Below are 25577 nucleotides of genomic sequence, written 5' to 3'. Positions count from 1 at the left end.
CACGTCGCTCGCGTTAGCTGCCGTGGGCGGTGTGAGAAGGCCGCTCGGTCCCGACGCCACAGGAAGCACAAGCGCCGGCGGTGGTCAAATGCGAGTGGACGCCTTTCGTTATCATTTTTGCCTTGCTTAACAGAAGAGGCGGTGACCACCATATTTCATTTTGTGGCCAAATATAGTGTTTGTAATCAACCACTGCATTTTTGTGTGTAAATAGTGCGCTTTTGTTGCCAAATACAGCATGTTTGTGCGAAGACACGACCCTTTGTTAAGAATTATTGCATTTCTATTCTGGCTAAATATAATTTTTGGGGTGCAAAAGTACAACTTTTTCCATGGGCAAATATTTCATTTTTGTTGCTAAAATACAACCTCTTGTGATTAATTTTTGCATTTCCATGCAGAAATATTGCACTTTGGTAGCCACGTATTTAATTTTAGTGCCAAAAAGAAACTTTTTGTTATCAACTAGTACATTTATGTGCATAAGTATTGCACTTTAGTAGCCAAACATTCATATTTCCATGCCAAGATACAACTAGTCGGAAACTAATCAATGAAAGTTCGCCTCATCTGTGTAGACTGGCCCCGCGCAGTGTTCTTGATCTACTGCCTCTTTGTGTTTTCATCTTTTTCACATTTGTACGCATTTTATTACTTTTTTTTTTCAGCTTTCGCCGCTGTCGTGCTCGATCTGAGTCAAGTCAATTTGCTGGGCGTCTCGTAAGGCAGCCCTATAAAATAAAACGTGGCACTCATCCTTCAGCAGTGATCTGCATGCCAACCGCTTTGCGACCTAATAGGAGACGTAGAATGCGTCCTCGTTGGTCGGCGGGCGACGAGGCTCATGAATAAAAGTGCGGCGCTCGTCTCTCGCAGGCGCGCACCATTCGTAAAGACGCTGATAGAGTCCAATCAGGTTTGTCCCTGTATTCATATAACGGGTTATCATTTTTGCAGATCATTCATCAAATACACTTGCCGGTTTTTAATGCAGGGCCGCCTCAGGGATCGAAGGTCACACGCATTCAACGTTGAATTTCGGCTTTGCAGAGATTTCTCCAGATTCTCTTCATCTTTTGATGTTATGGACCGTACCTGATGAAATCCCGAAATGCCTTGCAATTGTACGTAATTCTTTTTCTTCTGCTGTCTGTTCTACCGCACAGTAAGTATCTGTGTAATATTAGTCTTTTTCTTTTGTTGAAGATGAAGAATACAGTATATTGTATGCCAGTCAGTACAATGTTGTATTATCTGCCTAAATGTGTCGTTCCGTCATATGCGTTCAAAAATCCGTTTCTTAAAGGGTTCTAAATCCACGACTGTTGATGCGAACTGTTCGCAAAGTCAATGGCGTTTTTCATTCGTTTGGTCGTCGTGTGTTAGCATGTAGCTAGCGGCCGTTAAAGCAAAGTTATGCGTTTGTTTCACCGACACAACGTGTAATTCTCTTAATTTTATGCTTCGTTTAACCATAAACGTCATCCTTTTTGATGAAATGTTAAATTGCTCCTTGTTGCGAAGTGAGTTGTATTGCGTTTACTGCCACCCAAAGCGCTCGTATGTCAAGTTTGCGCTCGCAAGTCAAAGCAAAAATTCGGCCAAATGACTGCTCGTATCTCGTATGTCGGGTCGCTCGTCGGGTGACTCGTATCTTCAGGTACCACTTTACTGTAATACTGAATCGCTTTTTGTGGTGAACTATTTGATTTTTGTGTACAAATGTTGAACTTTTGTGGCCAAATATATCCTTTTTGTGACCACATACAGCGTTTCCGTGGCCAAAAACGCTAAAGTCGTTGTTTTTTGGCCAAATACAGTATACAGTTTTAGTTCCAAAATACAATTTTATGTTCAACAGTCGCATTGTTACGCACACGTATTGAACTTTTCTGGGAAAATAAATCTTCTTTGTGACAACAGATACACAAATACACGAATGTTTCACTTTTGTGGAAAGTTGTTGTGCCAAAGTACATCTTTTTGTGATCAACAATTGCATTTTTCTGCACAAATATTGACCTTGTGTGGCTAAATATATCATTTTTGTGACCACATACTGGATTTTAGAACTAGAATCTTTCTTGCATCGCATACATTTATTCATTTTCCTTACCGCTTAGCCTCACTAGGTTCACGGGCGTGCTGTAGCCTATCCCACCTGACTCTGGGCGAGAGGCGGGGTACACCCTGAACTGGTCGCCAGCCAATCGCAGGGCACATATAAACAACCAACCATTCGCACTCGCATTCACACCTATGGGCAATTTTGAGTCTTCAATCAACCTACCATGCATGTTTTGGGGATGTGGGAGGAAACCGGAGTGCCCGGAGAAAACCCACGCAGGCAAACTCCACACATGCAAGGCCGAATTTCAACCCGGCTCCTCAGAACTGTGAGGCAGCTGTGGTAACCGGTCGTCCCCATTGCACGCATTGTACAAGACAATTTGTGGCAAATGTACAAATGTTGTACTTTTGTGACCCAATATAAAAAGAATTGTGCCAAAATACAACTTTTTGTGATCAACAATTGCACTTTGTGCACAAATACTGAACTCTTATGGCCTGACAAATCATTTTTGTGACCACATATCGGACATTCGTGGCCAAATTTACAAATATAAAATTGTTGTGGCAAGGTACCCCTTTTTGTGATCAACTTTTTCATTTTTGAATACAAACATTAAACTTTAGTGGCAACTATTGCATTTTGGTGCCCAAATATTGCAATTTGAAGTTCAGGTGCACACTGTTGTCATACAAAGGAGACAAAAGCCATGCAAACACCATTTACTGAGTTTTGGAAAGGCCCATAAGCGCAGAGTACTGCCAAACTCCATATAAAAAAGCGTGTTTTTATGAATACCTGTGTTTCTGTGGCCATGCCTTCAACGCCAAGTGCTATGAATGTGGGGGACGTGCTCGTGACCCGCCGAGGGAGTCGGCAGGTCTGAACGCCGCGTGGCGTAAACGCATCCAGGTGGGGGAGCGACGACGTCTGGTGCGATAGCAGCTGATAACGGCCGATAACGGCAGACAACGGCAGATAGCAACAAATCCTCCTGGGGCCCCCGATGTGGAGCATGTGAGGAATCTGGTGTGCAAATCGACATGCACAAACATGCACACACACGAGTAGAGGAGTGGGTGGAGGGTCCCTCGCACACATTTGTACCTGCCAGTGGAGGAGGAGGCGTACACTCAGGCTTCTGACCTCAATCAGACCTTAAGCTGCCTGAACACACCGTTTGGACGTAATGTTCTTCTCTACAAAAACACAGTCATGCAGGGTTCGCGCTACCCGTTCGCCATCTCGCCAATGGCTAATTGAAACACGATGTGGCGAAGCGAATATTGCCCACATTCGCCTCGCTGCAAATCGAAATTGCCTGCTTCAAATCTCAAAAGCCCTTCCAGATAAAAGTTAAAGCGAGCGTGCTCATTCTACCGTGTGGTAATGGTTTAATTTTACCCCCACTTCATAAAATTCTTCAATCCGCTCTCCAGCCACTGCTGGCTAAGCAGTCAGGCTCTTGGGCTTTCCCAGCTTCGGGGAGCGACGCATCGGGGAGGAGAAGACCCGAAGCGTGCATATTTCTTACCGCGATGTAGTGTGCGTTTGAAGTGTCGATGGTCAATGAGACCTGCAGTTCACATTAGTTCTCGCAGCAAGCTAACTGCCTTCTTCATCAATGTACGAACCGCTCATCACAGCTTGGTTGTCATGCCGAGCGGCGGCGGCGGCGGCACTTGCTTGAACCACGGGCCGTACATAGCTAGCTAGCCATTTGGGATTTGGGGGACCGAGGCAAACATAGTCATGCCCCCCCCCCTCGCTTATGTAATTTAGACCACTTTGTCTTGTGCTTTTCAAATCTGTCACAATTATCAGCTAAAGTTCCTCTACTAATATTTACCACCAGACAATTAGGATATCAATGTTTATCTTCCACTAAAATGTTAGAATTTGAGAAAATGTTACATAAAGTCCTTAAGAGCCTTCTTGAAGATGATCCAATAAGTGAATCATTTGAACACTTTGACTGTAATCGATCAGAAAAACAATCAACATATATAGTTGACCATTTCAACCACTTTTATACTCACATCCTGGTGATGAAAAGCGTCATTCGTGTCACTCTCCACTTGATCTCTACTGTATACTCGACTGACACTGACAGCAGTTCTACTGCTACGGACATGAGCATCAATATACAGTATTACATTTTTACAAGGCATGAAGTTAAATCAGGAAGTCAATATTCTACTTTGATTGAAGGTCTTTCTTTTTACAATTCAATAGTAAAATAAAGATTTGTTCCTTATATCAAGTCATCGTACCATTTAGGCTTGGCCTACAGGAAAGAAGTGTTTCTTTGTTGGTTATATAAGAATCAGCTTAACTGGCCAAGTATGTTGTAAGACACAAAGAATTTGTCTCCAAGATGAGACCACAGTCATCGATCTCATCAAAGACGGTGACGAGTCTGCGTATTGACAGACAGGAATGTCACGTAGGGTTTTTGAAGGCACTGGAGGCAAGGGAGTGGAGGACCCGAGTGCAGGGAAGCGGGGAGGCAAGGCAGGAGTGCAGGAGTCTCACAAATGATATTTGGCTGTGTGGTGACCGGTGCGCGGCCAAGGAAGGTGCTGGAAAGAGAGAGGGCGAGAGGGCGCAAAGCGCCACCCAGGCTCCAACAGTAGAACTGCAGGGCAGCTCATGACACAAGGTAGAAGGTTGAAGAGAAACAATGGACACAATAACTAAATGAGCACACAAGACATGAAAAACACGGAACACAGGAAAACATGAAGCAGCCAACCACAATCCAAACCAAAACACTGATCACGAGAAGGGGAGCTGAACACGCTCATGACTGTAGAGATGATCATGGACTTCAGGAGACAGCTGCACCTCACGTTGTCCAACTGCCCCGTGTCAACCGTCGAGACCTTCAAGTTCCTGGGAATTACAGTCTCTCAGGACCTGAAGTGCGAGACCAACATCAACTCCATCCTCAAAAAGGCCCAGCAGAGGATGTACTTCCTGCGGCTTCTGACGAAGCACGGCCTGCCACAGGAGCTGTTGAGGCAGTTCTACAAAGCGGTCATCAAATCAGTCCTGTGTTCATCCATCACAGTCTGGTTTGGTGCTGCCACAAAAAAGGACAAACTCCGACTGCAACGGACAATCAGGACTGCTGGAAAAATCGTCGGTACCGCCCTACCCACTCTTGAGGACTTGCACACTGCCAGAACTAAGACAAGAGCATGCAAAATCCTCTTGGACCGTCCACATCCTGGTCACCACCTCTTCCAGCTCCGTCCCTCGGGTAGGCGCTATCGATCAATGCAAACTAAAACAAGCGGACATTCCAACAGCTTCTTCCCTCTTGCCATTAGATTCCTAGAGGCCAGGCGATTCTCCATAGTGTGTTTTTATGTCTCAAAAGTATTTCATGTCAAAATGGCTGCCTTTTGTCGTACTTGAGCGGCTCCAACTACCGGAGACAAATGTTTTTGACATACTTGCCAAATAAAGAGGATTCGGATGTTGTGTTGGTCATACTATACAATAATTTAGTTGTTGTGTTTAGTGAATAACGCTGAAGATAAACTTCCTCCCGAAAAAGAAACAAAAAAAAAACCCCAACAACTCACTCACAATCAAGAGTATTTTCCCATATCATTTTGTGTGCTGTGTGTGAGAGAGTGTTTGTGTGCGTGTAGTACGTGTGTGTGTGTGTGTGTACTGTGTGAGTGTGTGAGTTCACTGCGTGTGTGTACCCGGCGTAGTTGTGTGTCTGCCATGTGTGCGCGTGTGTGAGTTAGTGACTGTGAGTTGGATGTGTAGTATATGTTTGTATGTGTGAGCGCACGTGTTTGATTGTGAGTGTGTGTGCGTGTGTATTATCAGACTCGTTACGTTCCAACGTGCCGCCGCCCTCATCAACACACCACATATTTACTCAACTGCAGACGGGGCAGACATCTTCTCAGTAGGTTTTCTTGGACGTGTGAGGGGTGTTGCTTCAGACCTGCTCCCTCTGGAAAGGGTCCATCGATAACATAACTTGTAATATCGGCTCTATCATCATAAAATGAAAAAAAAAAAAAAAAAAAAGGTTTTCGCCGTAACCACGACTCCACCACCCTTTGTCATCTGTTTGGCTGCTGCTGTTTTATTTAGCAACAAAAGGAAAGCAATGGGCTGTTTGGAGTCCATATTTAAAAAATAGCATCGATGAATTGACAATTCTGCCCGCGACGAGTTTTTTTTGGGAAATAATATCGCTCAGATGAATGTTTTTTCTTTGACATGCGAACTAAAATTTGAGCTACAGGTGCGTGCTAGCTATGGTGGCAGCGAAGCGCTTGCTTCAAGCTGCTTATTGAAGTTTACTGTCAAACTAAACATCAAACACAGAGAATTACACATTTTGTAGTCACCCAGATTCCTAAACTACAGGTATATAGTCTACTATTTTTTTCCTGCTTTTATACTCACGTCTCGGTGATAAAAAGTATCACTCGTGTCACTCTTCACTTCTCTGTCTCTATACTCGGCTGACACTGACAGCAGTGCTGCTGCTACTGACAAGAGCATCATTATTTTATGTTTAAAAGGCATGACGTTAAATCAGTCAGTCAATATTATAATGTGATGCAAGGTTTTTCTTTTTACAATCCAATAATAAAATAAAGATTTGTTATTCATATCAATTTATAACAGTTAGGCTCTGCCAACAGGAAAGTGTTTTTTATTTGTTGCCCGTATCCAATGTTGTGTTGGTCATAATGTAGAATGATTTATTTCTTGTGTTTAGTGAATAATGCTAAAGATAAATAACAATTGCAATACCGGTAAAAAACAAAGGAAAACACACACACCAAAAAAAATGAATTTTCGCAAACCGTTCGTCCCCAGTCCTTGTTGATGACTAGTAAGTTTTAATTGGGCCCACATCGTTAAAAGCTTATTGGCTTCCCAGTGACAAGGAATAGCAAATTTTGGCTAAAGGTTTAGTCACATAAACCCACGTGATGTTGTGGCTAACTACTGTACTATACTGTTTAGCCACATTGGCTAAGAGGTTTAATGACCGGGTGCAAACGTTGGAATTAAACTTGTAAGTCAAGGTATCACTGTAGTCCTAGATCTGCTGGACTTTTAGCCTCAGTGGATTAGACAGTGCCTTCTTGATGATGTTTTTGTTTAGCACGAGTCATTTGATTGGAGCGTAAGTAAGTAGCGAGTTCTTTATAAACGCGGACCGTTAGCCATTGGCTCAATCAATCCAGCCCATTGATTTGGTGACAATATCTCGCTCCGTTTATGGCCTTCACTTTTTGGGCCAAAGAGAGAATGGCCATAAAGCTCGCCCGGCTGTGACTTTACAAGAAAGAAAAACACCCGTGCTGGCTTTTAATCGCCGGCCATTAAAATTAACGCCGCTTGACATTTTACGGCCGCGATGTGCACGGCCGCCGAGATTACTGAAAAAGACCCAGAAGAGATGATAACCCCCCGGCCTCATTCTTAATTCTATTAGGCGCACCCTGAGAGAGTCTTGTTAGGCGCCCCGGCCCTTTAAAAAGTGGGGGTAGGGGGCCCTTAGTGTGTGGGAGTCTGCGTTGATTTGGGGGCAAAGAAAATCATTTTTGGTCAATGATTGCATTTTGTGCACAAATGTCTCAACTTTGTGTTTTTAGGGGCAAAGTAAAGCATTTTTGTGCTAAACACAACCTTTCCTGGTCAACTATTTTGTGCACAAATGTTGCACTTTTGTGGCCAACTGTATTATTTTTGTGGCAATATTGTGTGTTTTTCAGAGCAAAGTATCAAATTTGTGATAAAAAAAATTAGTATTTATTTTGCTCACATATTACACTTTAGTGGCCAACTATATAATTGTTGTGGCAACATAGTGTGTTTATAAATATCGCACTGCTAAAACACAACCTTTTGTGGTCAACTATTTTGTGCATAAATATTGCGCTTTTGTGGCCAACGATATCATTTTTGTGGCAATATAGTGTTTATATATATATAGCCGTGCTAAAGTCCGTCCTTTTCTGATCAACTACAGTATTTTGTACTCAAAGATTGCACCTTTGTGGCTAAATATGTCCTTTTTGTGGCACAATGGTGTGTTCTTTGACCAAAGTATGGCATTTCCTAGCTAAAATACAACCTTTTGTGATCAACTATTGTACATTTGTGCTCAAATATTCCACATTTGTGGCCAAATATATCCTTTTTGTTGCAAAATTGTGTGTTTTTAGGAGGGAAATATAGCATTTCTGTCGAAAATTGCAACCTTTTGTGATCAACTATTATAACATTGTGCACAAGTATTGCACTTACAGCGGCTGAAATAAGTATTGAACACGTCACCATTTTTCTCACTAAATATACTTCTAAAGGAAGCTATTTACCTGGAAATTTCACCAAATGTTGGGAACAACCCAAGTAATCCATACATGCAAAGAAAGTAGAACAAATAAGATCAGGAATTAATTAATTAATTAATGTGAAATGACAAAGGGAAAAAGTATTGAACACATGAAGCAAGGGGAGGTACGAAAAGCCCAAGGAAAAGCCAAGACAACACCGAAAATCTGTCACTTATCAAACAGCAATCTAGCCATGTCAGTACAAATGAATATCAGTCCTGGTTCAGTCCGAATTGATGGCCTACAAAAAGGTCTCATTGTCAAGGTGTGAGTCAAGACACATCTCATGATGGGTAAGATAAGAGCAGAGAGCTGTCTCAAGACCATCCCAAAAGTAATTCTTGCAAAAGATAATGATGGCATCGGTTACAGGCGCATATCTAAGCTTCTAAACGTTCCAGTGATCATGGTTGGGGCCGTAATACATCAATGGAAAAAGCCAATCAAATCACCATAAATATTCCTCAATCAGGTGCTCCTCGCAAGATTTCTGATGCAACTGAATGCAACGAATAATCAGAAGAGTTGTCCAAGAGCCAAGGACCACCTGTGGAGAGCTTCAAAAAGACCTGGAATTAGCAGGTACTGTTGCCACAAGGAAAACAGTGAGTAATGCACTCTGCCTCCATGGCCTGTATGCACGCTCAGCCCATTGCTGGAAAAAAAAAAGCGTGTCAAATCTCGTTTAAAGTTTGCTGAACAACATTTGGACAAGCCAGTTAAACACTGGGCAAATATAGTCTGTGGAGAAAAATTCAACTCTTTGGATGCCATAATGCACACCACGTTTGGAGGAGCCCATCACTCTAAAAACACCATACCAACAGTGAAGTTCGGAGGTGGGAGCGTGATTGTGTGGGGCTGCTTTTCAGCAAATGGTACTGGTAAACTTCACGTTATTGAAGGAAGGATGTATGGGCAAATCTACTGAGACATTCTTGACAAAAATAACGAGCATGATGAAAATGAAACGAGGGTGGGCATTTCAGCAGGCTCGTGATCCAAAACATAGTGCGAAGGAAACTCTCAATTGGTTTCAAAGGAAAAAAATAAAGTAACCCAGACAATCACCAGACTTGAACCCAATATTAACTGAAACTCAAGTTCCATGAAAGAAGCCCACGAAAATCTTTATGATTTGAAGATGTGTGGTGGAATGGGCCAAAATCACACCAGAGCAATGCATGCGACTCGTTTCCACACAGGAGGTGTCTTGAAGCTTTTCATTGCAAACAAAAGCTTCTGTACAAAGTATTAAATAAATACCAGTTGGTGTGTTCAATCCTTTTCCCTTGTGTCATTTCACATAATTACACACAACTTAATTTCTGATCTTATTTGTTCTCCTTTCTTTGTATGTATGGATTACTTGGGTTGTTCCCAACATCTGGTGAAATTTTCATGTCAAATCTTTGGAATATTTAATGAGAAAAATGGTGACGTGTTAAATACTTATTTCAGTCACTATAAGTGGCCAACTATATAATTTTTTGGGTGACAATATATTGTGTTTTAGGGACAAACTAAAGCATTGTTGTGCTAAAGTACCACCTTTTATTATCAACTATTTTGTGCACAAATATTCCACTATTTTTGGCCAAATATAATTTTTGTGGCCAAAAGCAATTTGGGTCTAAGATCCTGTTTTTCTTAATCATTTGTAGCAGGCTATAAAATTTTTATACCAATGTGTTTTGGGTACAAACCGTAGCATTTGTATACCAAAATACATTTCTTGATGAACTATTGTATTTTCCTACATAAACATTGCACTTTTATGGCCAAATATATTATTTTGTGGTTTGTCTGCAATATTCCTAAAAAGATGCAAGAGAGGTGGTGATACTAACCCATGGCCTGATTGTTAATTCTATTAGGCACACTGAGACTTACTGTGAGGCGCACCGGACCTTTAATTGACACGACGGGGGGCGCCGGGGGGACGTGGGAGTTGGCGTTGATGTGAGAGGATGAAAGATCAACGCAAATGTCAGGCGCACTCTCCTCAGGAGGCCGAATTGCGAGCCAGAACCAAGCAAATGTTTCCATTTTTTTTTTGTCTGTGGGATTAGGAGCACATGGTTGAAAATCACATCTAAATATAAAGTTGATATCTTGTCGATACAGTGGAATGTATAATATCAAGTTTTTCCCAATTTTCAAACCAAGTACTGTTTTTGCGGGCAGTGCAAGACACATGACCTTTTGTAAACAACTATTGCATTTTCCTGCACAAATATTGTACATATATATATTTCCCCCTATTAAGGACAACTTTTACTCAGTTATTTTTTAATAAAATTGACATTTTACTTTAAAATCATGATTTTCTTGTGATAAAATGATGGCTTTTTGTCACAAAATTATGACTTTTTTTCCTTGAATTTTATTTCTATTTTTCGCTTACTATTGAGAATTATTTTTTTCATTAAAGTATGACTTTCCCATCAAATTACAACACTTTTCTGTATGAATAATGAAAGTTTTTGTCAAACAATTATCACGTTTTGCCATAAAGGTATGACTTCTTTCCTTTGAAATATTTTTTCTGGTAAAATTCCAAGTTTTCTATCTTTTAATGTAAGGACTTTTTGACTCAAACTATGACTTTTTAGGTATAAAATTACAACTAATATTATATTTTGACCATATTCTTGCAAAAGTCTGACTTTTTCCACAAAATGACAACTTATTTTATTTTTTCTCTAAAAATGTAAACATTCTCTCAATACGACTGTTTTGTGATAAAAGTTTTCTCTCTTCATTTTGACATTTTTTTCTTGTAAAATTATTACATTTACCTCCCTTAATACTATTAATACTACTACTATTTATTACTATTCATAATTTTCCATACAATTACAACTCTTTTCTAATGTTACGACTGTTTTTTTGTTGGTTTTTTTTTACATCGATTTTCTTTACATCAAATTCTGACTTTTTGTCATGAAATTACGAATTTGTCTTCAAAAAGTGAAAACTTTTTGTCCCACTCTAGCAGTACGTTTCTAGTAAAATTGCAACCTGTTGTCTAAAAATTACGACTTTTCAAGCTAAGTTGATAATATGACTTTGTGGCATAAAATTCTCCCATTTCCTCTCAATATTACAACTTTTGCCATAAAATTCCAACTTTCTTCTTGACATTTTTGGACTTGTTTTTCCTCCTAAAAATGACAACTGTATAGCAGCACTGTCACATTTTGCTGCAGCGACTTATTTCAAATCCAAACTAAATGGCTAACGTAGCTTCCCCCCCAAAACGTCTGCGATGAATAACGTTAGGGTCGGAAGCTCATTAGGCCTGTCGCAATCCAAGCAGACTGTGGAGAGCTCGCACGCACTCGACCCGAATAGCGACGCTCGCCGTCGCGTTGCCATGGTAACGCGCTGGCAGCCACTGTGAGAGGCTGTGCTCTTCTGATTTAGTGGGTGCCATCTGGACTTAGATTGAGTTTTCTTAAAATAAAAGAACGACAGATCAGCTCGTTACCTTGACGATGTATTAGTCCTTTAAAGCAACAAGCAGCCTAGACCTCTTCTTTAGCTCGTTTAGCTCAAGTGTTTGTTGTTATTTCAGACCAGACACAGGAAGTATGACAATTTCAAGTCGACATTTGACCGTCATTTTTTACATTTCCAGGCTGTTTTCAAAGACCGCCTACTCTTAAGGACTTTGTCTGATTGCTCCCAAAATTTGAGGCACGCATGCTAGACAAACGGACACCGCTAAATTGAGAGAATGGCGGTGAAGTCGAATGACTCGCCATAAAACATGGCTAATTATCTCAGTTGATGATTGTTTAGGAAATTCAGCCGCTGAAGCCAAGTTCATCGAGCTGCTAGATGGCTTAATACTTGGCTTCAGGGTGAGATTTGGAGGGCTGATTTATCACAAGTCGATGACAACAAAGTCTGAAGAAGCCATGCATGAAAAGACACAGGAGCTCTACCGTTCTGGTTTGAAGTGGCCGTTTAAGACTCCTTTTGTATATTTCCTTTGCAATTTTAAAAAATGCAATCCCCAAACCCATATTCACTTACCAACATGACATTCTGTACACATTTTAATCATGAGTAGACCCACAACAAGTTTCAGGAATCCTTAACTGAAAAGTTAGTAAGGCATTTGCTGGCATTTGTTTTCATTTTTTTTCTTTGCAGCGTCCTTGGTTTTGTTTGTGTGTTTTCAGTTCTTTCAGCTGGATAACGTCACAACTGTCCTCTGCGCTTACACAACAGTCTGGATTTCATTGGAAACATCTTTCACAGTATTATTATTATTATTCCAGAAACTAAATTGCCTTTTGTGGGGCGTTAGTTCTTATTGATATTATTATTTATTTTTTTTGTATTTCCTGGCAGCTGGGTTCCCTTTCAACTGATTTTAATTATTATTAGTTATCTTGTTATTGTTTTTTATCATCTTTTTTTATTCAGGTAACTGAATCTTTTTTTTCCATCCATCCATTTTCTGTACCGCTTTATCCTCACTAGGGTCGCGGGGGTGCTGGAGCCTATCCCAGCTATCTTTTGGGCAAGAGGCGGGGTACACCCTGAACTGGTCGCCAGCCAATCGCAGTCTTATCATTTTTTTAAATTATTATTATTAGTATTGATGCATCAACTATATGCCTTTTTGGGGCTCCCTCAATTATTTTGTTTGTAATTTTATTTTTATTCTGGCAACTGAGTCATCTTTTTTGTCGATCCTTTCCCATTATTATTTTTTTTAGCAACTAAATTGCTTTTTTGATGTTTGCATTTATTTGTTATTATTCTATTAAATAATTTTTCTAGCAAGTAAAATCACTTTTTTACTGGGGTTTTAATTATTATGACTATTTTTATATTTGTAATTTTAATTTAAAAAATTAAATGAACTTTTTGGGACCTTTATTTAATTTAAAAAACAAATTGTAACATTATTATAATTCCAGCAACAAAATAGAATTTTTGGGGTCTTTAGTTGATATCTTAATTATTAGAATTTAAAAAAAAAAAATGTAATTACAATTTTAGATTTTTTAAATAAAATATTATAATGTCAGCAACTAAATCGCCTTTTTGCGTCCTTTAATACTAGTAGTTCTTTTTTAATTTTAAATTTATAATATTATTTGACGTTCCCATAACTTCAGTTACTATTTTTAAGTGTTGTAAATGTCTTTCCTGTGCAGCTGCATCCCACTTGGCTTTTAAAGGAGCGGTCGTCACCATGACAACATCCATGGCCGGCCTCCTCCTGCTGAGGCTCCTCCTCCTCCTCCTCCCAACGGCGGCGACGATGGCGGGGGTGGCGGAAGCCCATCCCAACGCTTCTTCGGCGTTCCTGACGGCGTCACTTTTCCAGCCGCTTACTCAGCCTGAGTGCGCCAAGAAAGAACATCCGAAAGTATCCGCACAAGGTTAGACGGACATGTTTACTGCCATTAGCCGTTTTAGCATGTTAGCGAACTAAGGCAAAATCGAAGGGATTCTTGCTTTGACACCAGTCATTGGAAGTCTTAAGACTTGAAAATGTCAATTAGTAGAGCACCACCAAGAAACCTGTACTGATAGGATCATTTTCACTGGCTATCCCAAGGGTTTTGGATTGAATGTAATTATAAAATCAAAATATTCTTGCTCTGAGAAAGAGCAGTAATTCTTTAAAGTTGTACGATCACTTGGGAATTCAAATCGGTAGTGCGCCACCTAGAATCGTGTACTGATAGGATGTTAGCCACCAACTATCCCAAGTTTCTTTAATTGAATGTAACACAGTATTGAAATCAATGTGCTTGCTCTGAGAAAGTTGCTTGAAAGTTCATTTGAGTTCCAATCATTAGTTGCCTACTATCCTGTACCGATAAAGCAAAGCAAAGCAAATTTATTTATATAGCGCATTTCATACACAAGGTAACTCAATGTGCTTTACATGATTAAAAGCATTTAAAAACAAAGGGGGGAAAAACAGCTTATAAACATTTTAAACAAATGGGGGAAAAAAAATAAAAGTACAGTTAAAACATTCCCACTTGGAGCAAACGTCACTTCTGTTGGCAATTGATTCCATTTGTGTGCAGCATAATAACTAAATGCTGCTTCATTATGTTTGCTTTGGACTCTGTGCTCCACTATGTGACCTGAGTCTGTCGACCTCACCGCCCTTCTGGGTTTATATGCCATTAACATTTCTTTCATGTATTCAGGACCTAAACAGTTTAGTGATTTATAGACCAGTAGCAGAACTTTAAAATCTATTCTAAAGCTGGCTGGGAGCCAGTGTAAAGACTTTAGAATTGGAGTAATATGCTCTGACTTCTTTGTTCTGGTCAGAACCCAAGCTGCAGCATTCTGAAAGAGCTGCAGCTGTTTAATGCTCTTTGGGGGGAGTCCAGCCAGAAGAACATTACAATAGTCAAGTCTACTTGAGATAAAAACATGGATGAGCTACTTCTGGTCTGCTTGACACATGCAAGCCTTCACTCTGGATATGTTCTTCAGATGGTAGAAGGCACTTTTAGTAATTGATTTGATATGACTGTTGAAAGTCAGGTCGGAATCTATCAGTACACCAACGTTTCGGACATGGTCTTTTCTTTTTAAAGAGAGTGACTTCAGGTATTTACTAACAGCAATCCTCTTTTCTTTATTGCCAAAAACAATTATCTGTTTAATTGAAAAAGAGTTTGGCTGTTTTAGAAAGTGACACAACACCCCAATTGTACTATAGTCATCTGGAGACACTACAATATATAACTGTGTGTCATATGCATAGCTGTGATAGTCAAAATGGATGGTTTAGAAGAGAAGCACAATGTTAGCGGTTCGCCTGTAATATGGATTATTTTACATGGGCATCATTACAGTGCGCCAAGATTAGAACCACAGCAGCTGTGAAAAGGAGGCCAGCAGAATTTGAGCAAACACGACAAAATTGTTTGTTTTGGGTGTTGTGTTTGTGTCTCATAAGTATTCAGACCCTTTGCTCACTATTTAGTAGAAGCACTCAAGAGGGTCTACAGATCCTCCCCAGTTCTTTCAGGTTGGATGGTGAACGTTGGTGGACAGCCATTTTCAGGTCTCTCCAGTGATGCTCAATTGGGTTTAAGTCAGGGCTCTAGATGGGCCATTCAAGAACAGTCACGGAGTTGTTCTGAAGCCACTCCTTCGTTATTTTAGCTCTGTGCTTAGGGTCATTGTCTTGTTGGAAGGTGAACCTTCGGCAAAGTCTGAGGTTCTGAGCACTGTGGAGAAGGTTTTCGTCCAGGATATCCCTGTACTTGGCCGCATTCATCTTTCCTTCAATTGCAACCAGTCGTCCTGTCCCTGCAGCTGAACCCCACCCCCCTACAGTATTATGCTGCCACCACCATGCTTTACTGTTGGGACTGTATTGGACAGGTGATGAGGAGTTCCTGGTTTTCTCCACACATACCGCTTAGAATTAAGGCCAAAAAGTTCTATCTTCATCTCATCAGACCAGATAATCTTATTTCTCACCATCTTGGAGTCCTTCAGGTGTTTTTTTTAGCAAACTCCATGCAGGCTTTCACGTGTCTTGCACTGAGGAGAGGCTTCCGTCGGGCCACTCTGCCATCAAGCACCGACTGGTGGAGGGCTGCAGTGATGCTTGACTGACAAGATCTCCCCCCCCCCCCCCCCCCATCTCCCTACATCATCTCTGGAGCTCAGCCACAGTGATCTTTGGCTTCTTCGCTACCTCTCTCACCAAGGCTCTTCTCCCCCGATTGCTCAGTTTGGCCGGACGGCCAGCTCTAGGAAGGGTTCTGATCGTCCCAAACATCTTCCGTTTAAGGATTATGGAGGCCGCTGTGCTCTTAGGAACCTTAAATGCAGCAGAATTTTTGTTGTAACCTTGGCTAGATCTGTGCCTGGCCACAATTCTGTCTCTGAGGTCTTCAGGCAGTTCCTTTGACCTCCTGATTCTCATTTGCTCTGACATGCACTGTGAACTGTAAGGTCTTATATAGACAGGGGTATGGCTTTCCTAATCAAGTCCAGTTAGTATAATCAAACACACCTGGTCTCCAGTGAAGGTGTAGAAACCATCTCAAGGATGATCAGACGAAATGGACAACACCCGAGTTCAATGTATGAGTGTCACAGCAAAGGGTCTGAATACTTATGACTGTGTGATATTTCAGTGTTTCTTTTTTAATACATCTGCAAAAATTTCAACAATTCCATTTCTTTTCTGTCAGTATGGGTTGCTGCGTGTACATTAATGAGGGAACAAATATTAACTTAAATGATTTTAGAAAATGGCTACAATATAACAAAGAGTGAAAAATTTAAAGGGGTCTGAATACTTTCCCTAACCACTGTATAAGTATGTGTGTGTGTGTGTGTGTGTGTGTGTGTGTGTGTATGTATATATAGGTGGCACGGTGGACGACTGGTTAGAGCTTCTGCCTCACAGTTCTGAGGACCGTGGTTCAATCCCCGGCCGCGCCTGTATGGAGTTTGCATGTTCTCCCCGTGCCTGTGTGGATTTTCTCCGGGCACTCCCGTTTCCTCCCACATCCCAAAAACATACATGCTAGGTTAATTGACAACTGTAAATTGCCCGTAGGTGTGAATGTGAGTGCGAATGGTTGTTTGTTTGTATGTGCCCTGCGATTGGCTGGCAACCAGTTCAGGATGTACCCCGCCTCCTGCCCGATGACAGCTGGGATAGGCTCCAGCACGCCCGCGACACTAGTGAGGAGAAGCGGCTCAGAAAATGGATGGATGGATGGATATATATATATATGCTTGTGCTTCTAGGTGGGGCTTTAGCAAATAGTCTTTTCAAGTATTCTGGTAGTATGTCGTGCCAGTCAGGGAGCTACTTGTGCCAAAATAGGATAGTGAGCAGTGGTTCACATGTGGTTGCAGAGTTTCTCTTTTGAGTTGTGTTTCTTGGCGGCACTCTAGGTCTAGATTGTTCGATTTGCTCTTATGTTTTGACAGTCAAGCCACTGTTAGCATTGCGCTGTAACAGGTTAGTGACCAGCCATTTGGAATTGTATCTTGGAGTCCGTCTTTTGGTTGTGATTCGAGGCACTGCTCAGGCAGATTTTCGAGTGTTTTCATGTGGTGACTAGGCAAATGTTAGCATTGTAGCGGTCATTGCGCCATAACAGGACGGCGTGACAGCCGCTCCTTAAATGGGTCACATAGTCTGTCTTTTGTCATAATTCTAGGCAGAACTCTAGGAAATTGACTTTTCAAGTGTTCTACTAGTATGTGGTAACAGTCACGCAGCTGTTAGCATTATGCCTTAACAGGAAAGTGAACAGTCACTCTCGGAATGAGGTTTTAGGGTCTGCCTTTTGTCACGATTGTCGGCGGCACTCGAGGAAACAGACTTGTCACGTGATCGTCTTGCTTGCTGTGACAGTCAGCCAGCTGTTAGCATTACGCCGTAACAGGAAAGTGAGCAGTCACTCTTTGAATGTGGTTGTGTCTGTCTTTCTATCTAGGGTTGCATCTGTCATTCTCTGAGGCAAGTAGTCAATAAACTTTTCAAGTGATTTGCTCACATGTTGTGACAGTCAAGCAAAGATAAAGGCGATATTCCTCTCGGGATGGAAACGATGAAGGTAACGCTCGCTTAAATGACACCTTTGGAGAAAAGCGGCAAAGTAATCCAGTGAATAACTGTGCATGTCGTCATGCTTAGTTTTCCTCGCAAATCACTGCAAACTCCCGGGAGAATTGAGGAGAAACAATCCTAGATTTTTTTTCCCCCCCTTTCTTTTTCCATTTACGCATATTCCCGCCTGCCGTTCGAATCTTTATTAATCTAATTTGCACTCTGCGCCGTCTCGTCGCCGCGCTGTGAATACAACAGCGCTTTTTGCATCACCTAATAAATGCGGAGAAAAACAAAACAAAACGCGACGCGGCATTCTTCCGTCTTCATTCTTGATTACCGAGGCGGCCCTAATTGGAGTGTCGCTCTTGGTGCTGCCCCCGAGCTTTTGCAGCCCATCAATCATCCAGTTGCAAAGGCCGCAACGAGTTTGTCGGGTATCACGGATAAGCGGGAAAGGTGAGTGGGGAGAAGACAGCTCAAGGCTTTATTTTGCGTCCAAGGAGAAGCGGAAAGATTGACTTGTTGATACCTGGTAATAACTCCCTCATTGACGGCTTTCCACGCTAACGCTGTCCTTCAATCAAAGTCAACTTTCTTATCCTGTTCACGTCTCACGGCCATGTTTTTCATTTCCGATGAAGAACGCGCCACGGAGCAACTCTTGACTTTTTTTTTTAGGGTGCTTTGAACCATCCCAAAGTCTTCAAAGTCAGCAAGTCGGAGAGGAACTCAATCCCATAAATCCTGATTTTCATTGTGGCGCTCTACATTAGCATTGTAAGGCTAAATGAGGTGCATGACAAAGACAAACATTTGGATTCTTATCACAATAGAGCGATTTGCCTTGCATCCTAAAACACTTTCGTAGAGCGCTGCCTAGATCCATGTTTCAACACGACCTTGCCAAAAGCTATCCTGAGTGGCTCGAAGCGAGTATTGTACATTTTTGTAGGGTTCTTGCTCTAACACGATACAAAGCTCGTTTGAAAATTCCAGTTGGTAGAGTTCTGCCTTGAACCATGGTGGTATGACCTTGTCACCAGCTACTGTACCTTAAGTGTCTTGGATAAAACAAATTATAAAGCAACACAAAGAACATGAAAAGTTTGATGATCACTTGAAAACGTCAATTAGTAGAGTGCTGCCTAGAAATCTGTAAAAATCTGATATTTGCCACAAGGAATGAATACTGTCAGTAAAAAAAAAAAAAAAAAAAAAAAAAAAAAAAGAGTTCTTGCCTCAACACTAAACAATGATCATTTGAAAATGCCAATTGGTAGCGCGCCGCAAAGAACCAGGGTGGCATGACCTTGCCACCAGCTATTTTTGATAATCACTTAAAAACTCCAATTAGTAGGCTGTTGCTGAGAATGAACCAATATGACACTTTTCATGAGCAGGGATCTTGTTTGATTTGCGTGCCGTGTCTGAGACGCACAGAAATTAGCAGGTACGCACGGAGCATATTTAATCTGCGTCAGTTGACGCAAGGTTTAAGACCTGTGTGTGCGTGTGTGTTAGTGAAGAGCTTTCACACACAGCGAATCAAAAGTACAAGTCCTGTCTTGGTGCTAGCCAATCAGAGGCAGAGTAGAGGGAGTTTTCGTTCCATACAATGGACACAGGAGTTACAGTACATTCGCTAGCCTGTGACCTAACGAGCTAGCCAGCGAAGGGCTGGAGCTACAAAGCTCCCCTGACCGCAAGGACATCGTTAAAACGTCAATGGTCAGAATTGTGTGTGTGTTCCCTACATAACACACACACACACACACCTACACACACACACACACACAAACACACGAACACACACACACGGGAAAGTTAACTGTATCTAAACCTTAACCACAGCAGCACACGTTATCAATATTCAGGCAGTCGTTGACTTCAGCAAACTCATTTTCAGTGTCATTTGATTGACACGTAAAGGTCTCACAACACAGTCCAACAACAACAACAAGTCCTGCCAACTGCAGGGCACATACAAACAAACAACCATTCACACTCACATTCACACCTACGGACAATGTAGTCTTCAATGAACCTACCATGCATGTTCTTTGTGATGAGGGAGGAAACCGGAGTACCCGGAGAAAACCCGCGCAGGCACAGGAAGAACATGCAAACGCCACACAGGCGAGGGCAGATTTGAACCCGGGTCCTCAGTACTGTGAGGCAGATGTGCTAACCAGTCGGCCGCCGGTGCAATAGTGTCAGTAGAAATTGATAGGGTTGTTGTCTGACAGGGAACGTTAGTCCATGAAAGTGGTCCAGCCAATGTTTTTCTGGAAGACCTCTTTTTAAGATCACAACGCGCAGTCTTAGCTCTTTAGCTTCCTAGAGCCGCAACGAATATCTCGCCCTCTATTTCCATTGTCTTCACTTCGGCCGACCGAGACTTTGGAGCGTGGGAGAGCGAGGGAGAGTAATAGAGCCACTCTGACAGAGTGCAAAAAAAGAGCAGTCACCACATGAACGGCGTCCGAGTCAGCAGGCTAATAATAGCCTCTGCACAGACAGCACTAGACTTTTGTAGTGAAAGTCGCCGTATACAAGCAAGATGTTGTGATGTTGCTCTCTGCTTGGAACTTTTATTTTGTAAGTCACTGTGCACAAGTGACTTGATGTTGTGCGGTTCCTCTTGACTTTTAATGTGAGATTGCACCATGTACAAGCTGGATGATGTATCATTGCTGTGGCCTTTTATTGTAAAAGCCACCATGTACGAGCTGTTGCTCATGACTTTTGTTTTGAAAGTACCCATGTCCATGCTTTATTTTCACAGTCACCATTTGCAAGCTGTTGGTTGTGACTTTGATTGTGAAAACTATGAGGAAAAAGGTGAATGGATGTTGTCGTTGTAGGTCGTGGACTTTTATTGTGAAAGTTACCATGTACAAGCTGAATGCTGTGAGGTGGTTCCTGGATTTTAACTGTGGAGGTCCATCAAGCTGGGTATTATGTGGTTGCTTGTGACTTTTATTTTGAAATTCACAACGTCCAAGGTTGTTGCTGGTGACTTTTATTGTGTAAGTCACCATGTACAAGTTCATAAGTCATGTGTACAAGCTGTTGCTTGTGACTTTTAGTGTGAAAGTCACCATGTAAAAGCTGATTGGTCGCAAAGGTACCCAGGCTCAATGTTGTGCGCTTGTTTGAGATTTTTACTTTGAAACTTGCCATCCTCACATTGGATGCTGTGTGGTTGCTTGTGGACTTTTATTGTGAAAGCCACAATGTACTGGATAGTGCAAACTGGTTGCTCATGACTTTTGTTCTGAAAGTCCAACATGTAGAAACTGGATGTTGGCTTTTATTGTGAAAGTCCACCATTTACAAGCAGATTGGTTGTAATTTTGAAAGTCCCCATCCAGGATAAGATGGAAACATTTCATTGGTAATTACTTTTATTGTGAAAATTCCCATGTGCGGGGTTAATTATCAATTTTTTTTTTAAAGTCACCGTGTGTGGTTGCTTAGGACTTGTCATGAAAGTCACCATACGTGTACTGAAGCTGCTTAGGACTTTTATTGTGAAAGTCACCGTGTACAAGCTGGACGTTGTGTTGTCGCATATTTTTATTTTTAGCAAATTTGCAAAAATTTCGAAATAACATTTTCCATACTGTCATTATGGAATGTTTCATGTCGAATTTTGTGGGTAAAAAAAATATGTCTTTAATTTGGGAGTAAGGCTGTAATGTAACAGAATGGAACAACTGAAGTGCTGTGTATGTGTTCTTGATCCACTCCGAGTATAGAGCTTTTTATCTGTGCCACACAAAACACAGCAGCAAAATAAAAACTCACAATGATGGTCGGGGATGGGCAAATAAACGGTGCGAGAAGGAGGAGGTAAATGCGGGTGGGGGTTTTACGGTCCCAGCTGCGGGCCGCTTACAAGAGGATTGAACAGGCGGCGCGTATAAAGTCTTGTAAGCGGCAGGATAAATGTCAATCATCCTCGCTGTAGGAATTGTCAGCAGACGGATGTTTACTGTCTCTTTAAGAAGAACACGCAGGGGGCGAACTAGAACCTTGACAGATTAATTACAGAATAAAACGGTTGTCTTACCCACTACTTTCCTTTGAAATGTTCTTATTTAGGCATGTTCATGAACACTGTTTTTTTCAGACCAATACCAGTACGAGTATTCATTAAGTGCTCACTGATACAGAGTGCCGGTACCACTTTCATTGACCACCATGACAGAAAATAGTGTACAAAGACCCAGTCTTCACAATTACCCCGTACCTTGAAATAAAGCCAGCATCCACCTAGTATCGGTATTCGCCCAGCTCTACTAATCCTCCTTTGTCTTCCCCTCAGTGCTCAGTCCGTGGATGTCCACGTTTTCCTGGGCCGGCGTGCGGGATTTCTCCCAGCTGACGCTCGACCTCGCCAGGAACGAACTCATCGTGGGCGCCAGGTGAGACACGCACGTACACACATGCACGTGAACACACACAAATCCATGAACACGTTTAAATAGATACACACGCACACAAGGTCAGAGCTGCCATCATTGTGTCGCTAGTGAGCAAGAAATTGTTTCTAAAACTTACACGTCTTCCCGTCTTGCAGGAACTTCCTGTTCAGGCTTGACCTTAGCAACATGTCACTGATCCAGGTAAGACCATCTTCTTTCTCATTGTCTTAGACTGGTCACATGATACAGTATGTGTATGTTATGTGGGTGCTTGTGACTTTTATTTTAAAAGCTGGATGTTGTGTGGTTGTTTGTGGGGTTTTATTGCGAAATTCCAGCATGCACAAGCCGGGTGCGGTGTGGTAGCTTTTGACTTCTCTTGTGAAAGTCGCAGTGTGCAAGCTGCAAGGGTCTCTAAGCAGATATCAGTGTTTTGGTTCTAAATACATTCAATATGTTTGATGTCTTGAAAACATATGCAAAGACTTACCACAATATAGTGCTGAATTGTTGAGCTATAGCTTAAGCGTCTTTTTCACCATTTGAATTTTCCTGATTTTGTGGGCGGGGCCAAAACCTTTCTAGCGCAAGTCACATCATTTCGTTTGGCTATGCTACTCAGTTGTGAGTTAGCTGTGCTTAGCTTCCACAACAAGCCCTATTTACCACTCCAGCGTGCAGTTAGCAAGCAAAAAATGGCTACACCCCGAAAATGCGTCTTCGCTGGATGCCTCGATTTACAGAACAGCTCGTTGGCATTTTTCTAAGCTCCCAAAAAAGGAGGAAATTAAAAAAGCAATGGATTGACTTTTTGAGAAACATGCGGATGGCGAGCTGAACATCAGCGCCAATCTGCAGTGTACATTTTACAACAAATAGTTTTGTAAACTTTCACCAGAGACAACATGGCTTTGGGTTTCCTGCCACCGTCCCGCTGTCATCAGGTGCTGTGTTCGGCTGTGACATTATGTATGTTTGTTGACTTTTGTGCTTACTTTTTAGGATTATAGTCGACAATAACGATTAAATTTTGAAGTTGAGGCTTTTTTGGGCCTGCTTAGTGCCACTTTTTTGAAGGTTTTGTCACACTTTTATTTTGAAAGTCACAAAAAAACAAGCTGAGTGTAGCGTGGTTGCTTGCGGACCTTTCTTGTGAAAGTAAAACTTGTTCTAGATGTATGTATGGTTTATGGTGACTTTCACAATGAAAATCCAAGACGAGGCAGCAAGATGGCTGTCAAAAAAGGTGTGTGCGAATCTAACAATTCGTATTAGTAATGTTGAACACGTATGTCAATAAAATGCTCGTACACAATTATGCTGTCATATATGTGAGTCTGAGAAACTATTTTCATTAAGAAATTCGAATGTTTGTTTGTTTATGTGTGCCCTGCGATTGGCTAGCGACCAGTTCAGGGTGTACCCCGCCTCTCGCCCGAAGATAGCTGGGCGAGATTCCAGCACGCCTGCGACCCTAGTGAGGATAAGCGGTACGGAGAATCGGATGGGTGGATGGATGGAATTTATTTCATGTGAATATGAAAAGCACCCACCCAACATTCAGCTTGTACACAATAACTTTCACAGTTAAAGTCTCTAAGTGACATTTTGTGTTGCTCTCTTGTTTGTGGAGCTTTTACTTTGTAAAGTCACTGAGAGATGAAATGGCAGTCAGATATTTTTAGAAACAATTTCCTGCTCACTGGCGACACAATGATGGCAGCTATGAGGTCACATTATTGCTTTTCGGAAGCTTCTGTGTGTGTGTGTGTGTGTGTGTGTGTGTGTGTGTGTGTGTGTGTGTCATGGCCAAAGCATACATTAGACATTCCGGAACAATCCAGCTCACACCTGAAGCCCTCCCCATCCAGGTGTGCAGGGTCAAAGGTTATTGTGCCGTTGTTGATGATGGTTGGGGGTGGGTGGGGTTTGAAGAGGGTGTTATGTAAGGAGGATATGGGGGTGGCAGTGGCGTATGCGGGGGTATGGAGCAGAGCCCCCCCGGGAGCTCACCTGTCTTCTGGCAGCATTAGCGAGCAGGCAGGCGGACACGCTCGCGGACTGCATAGCCAATCACTGCCAAAAATAAAACGCGCACACACACATGGCGACAGGAAACACAAACACTGTCACGAGTTTCTTGTATCAAAATAAAGTCCAGAGCTTCAGAAGATTACTTCGCCACGTTTTGGCACAATAGCATTGCAAATGTAAGACCTTTCTGAGAAACCTATTGGACTTTTATTGTGAAAGTCCACCATGTACAAGTGGGATGTCGGGCTGTTGCTCGTAGACCTTTATTGTGATAAGTCACAATGTACAAGCCGGATGTTGTGTGTTCACTCGTGACTTTTATCGTGAAAGTCACCGAGTGTGGTTGCTTGTACTTTTATTGTGAAAATCCCCCTCCGCGTCATTAAATGGATTGAGTGTACGGAATCGTGGCTTCTTATTATGAAAGGCCACTATGTACAAAGTGTTGTTTGTGATTTTTATTGTGAAAGTCCATCGGATACAAGCTGGATGTTGTTTGGTTGTTCTTGGAATTTTATTCAGAATAACTATCGAACAGATAACTATCGGCCCGATATTGGGGAAAAATGACGTCACACGTAAGTGGCGTGCTGGTCGACACAGGTTGTTGTTGCATTAGCTTGTGACAGTCTTTGATATTTCGACTCAAATGATTTGCCTACAACACCAAATGGAGCCAAGGCACATATTATCACGGCACACCAAGCAACAAAAATGTCACAAAAAGTCTACTTCCTGCCATCTAATAGAAGAGCTTTTATTTGTTCTGTCTGTCACTATGCCTCACTGGCATAAATAGATGAATAAAGTTTCATTATATCTTGGAAATAAGTAATTTTTGGAGCAATTAAGTCAAATTTGATAATTTGCCACAGCACACCTGAAGAGTGCTCACCGCACACTGGTTGACAATCAGTGAACTAAGCTGAACGCTAACCCAATACATGGTTTGTATGTTGTGTTGTTGCTCTGGACTTTTATTGTGAAAATCCATCATATGAGAGCTGGATGTTGTGTGGTTGCTCTTGGACCTTTTATTGTGAAAGTCACCGTGTGCAATCTGT

General features: G+C 41.8%; 1 protein-coding gene across 3 annotated transcripts in view; it reads left to right on the top strand.

The window, feature by feature from the left end:
* The window catches only part of sema5ba (sema domain, seven thrombospondin repeats (type 1 and type 1-like), transmembrane domain (TM) and short cytoplasmic domain, (semaphorin) 5Ba), a 131039-nt gene that overhangs the window by 31445 nt on the left and 74017 nt on the right, over nt 1–25577 (top strand). For all 3 annotated transcript variants that reach the window (XM_061692486.1, XM_061692485.1, XM_061692484.1), the window contains exons 2-4: nt 13641–13868; nt 22380–22479; nt 22635–22680. In XM_061692486.1, the coding sequence (XP_061548470.1) occupies nt 13679–13868; nt 22380–22479; nt 22635–22680 (336 nt within the window). In that variant the 5' untranslated portion in view covers nt 13641–13678. The remainder of the gene's footprint in view (nt 1–13640; nt 13869–22379; nt 22480–22634; nt 22681–25577) is intronic.

The sequence above is a fragment of the Phycodurus eques genome, chromosome 12 (genome assembly GCF_024500275.1).
Source record: "Phycodurus eques isolate BA_2022a chromosome 12, UOR_Pequ_1.1, whole genome shotgun sequence".
Taxonomy (NCBI): Eukaryota; Metazoa; Chordata; class Actinopteri; order Syngnathiformes; family Syngnathidae; genus Phycodurus; species Phycodurus eques.
This window is presented reverse-complemented; position numbering and strand designations above follow the sequence as displayed.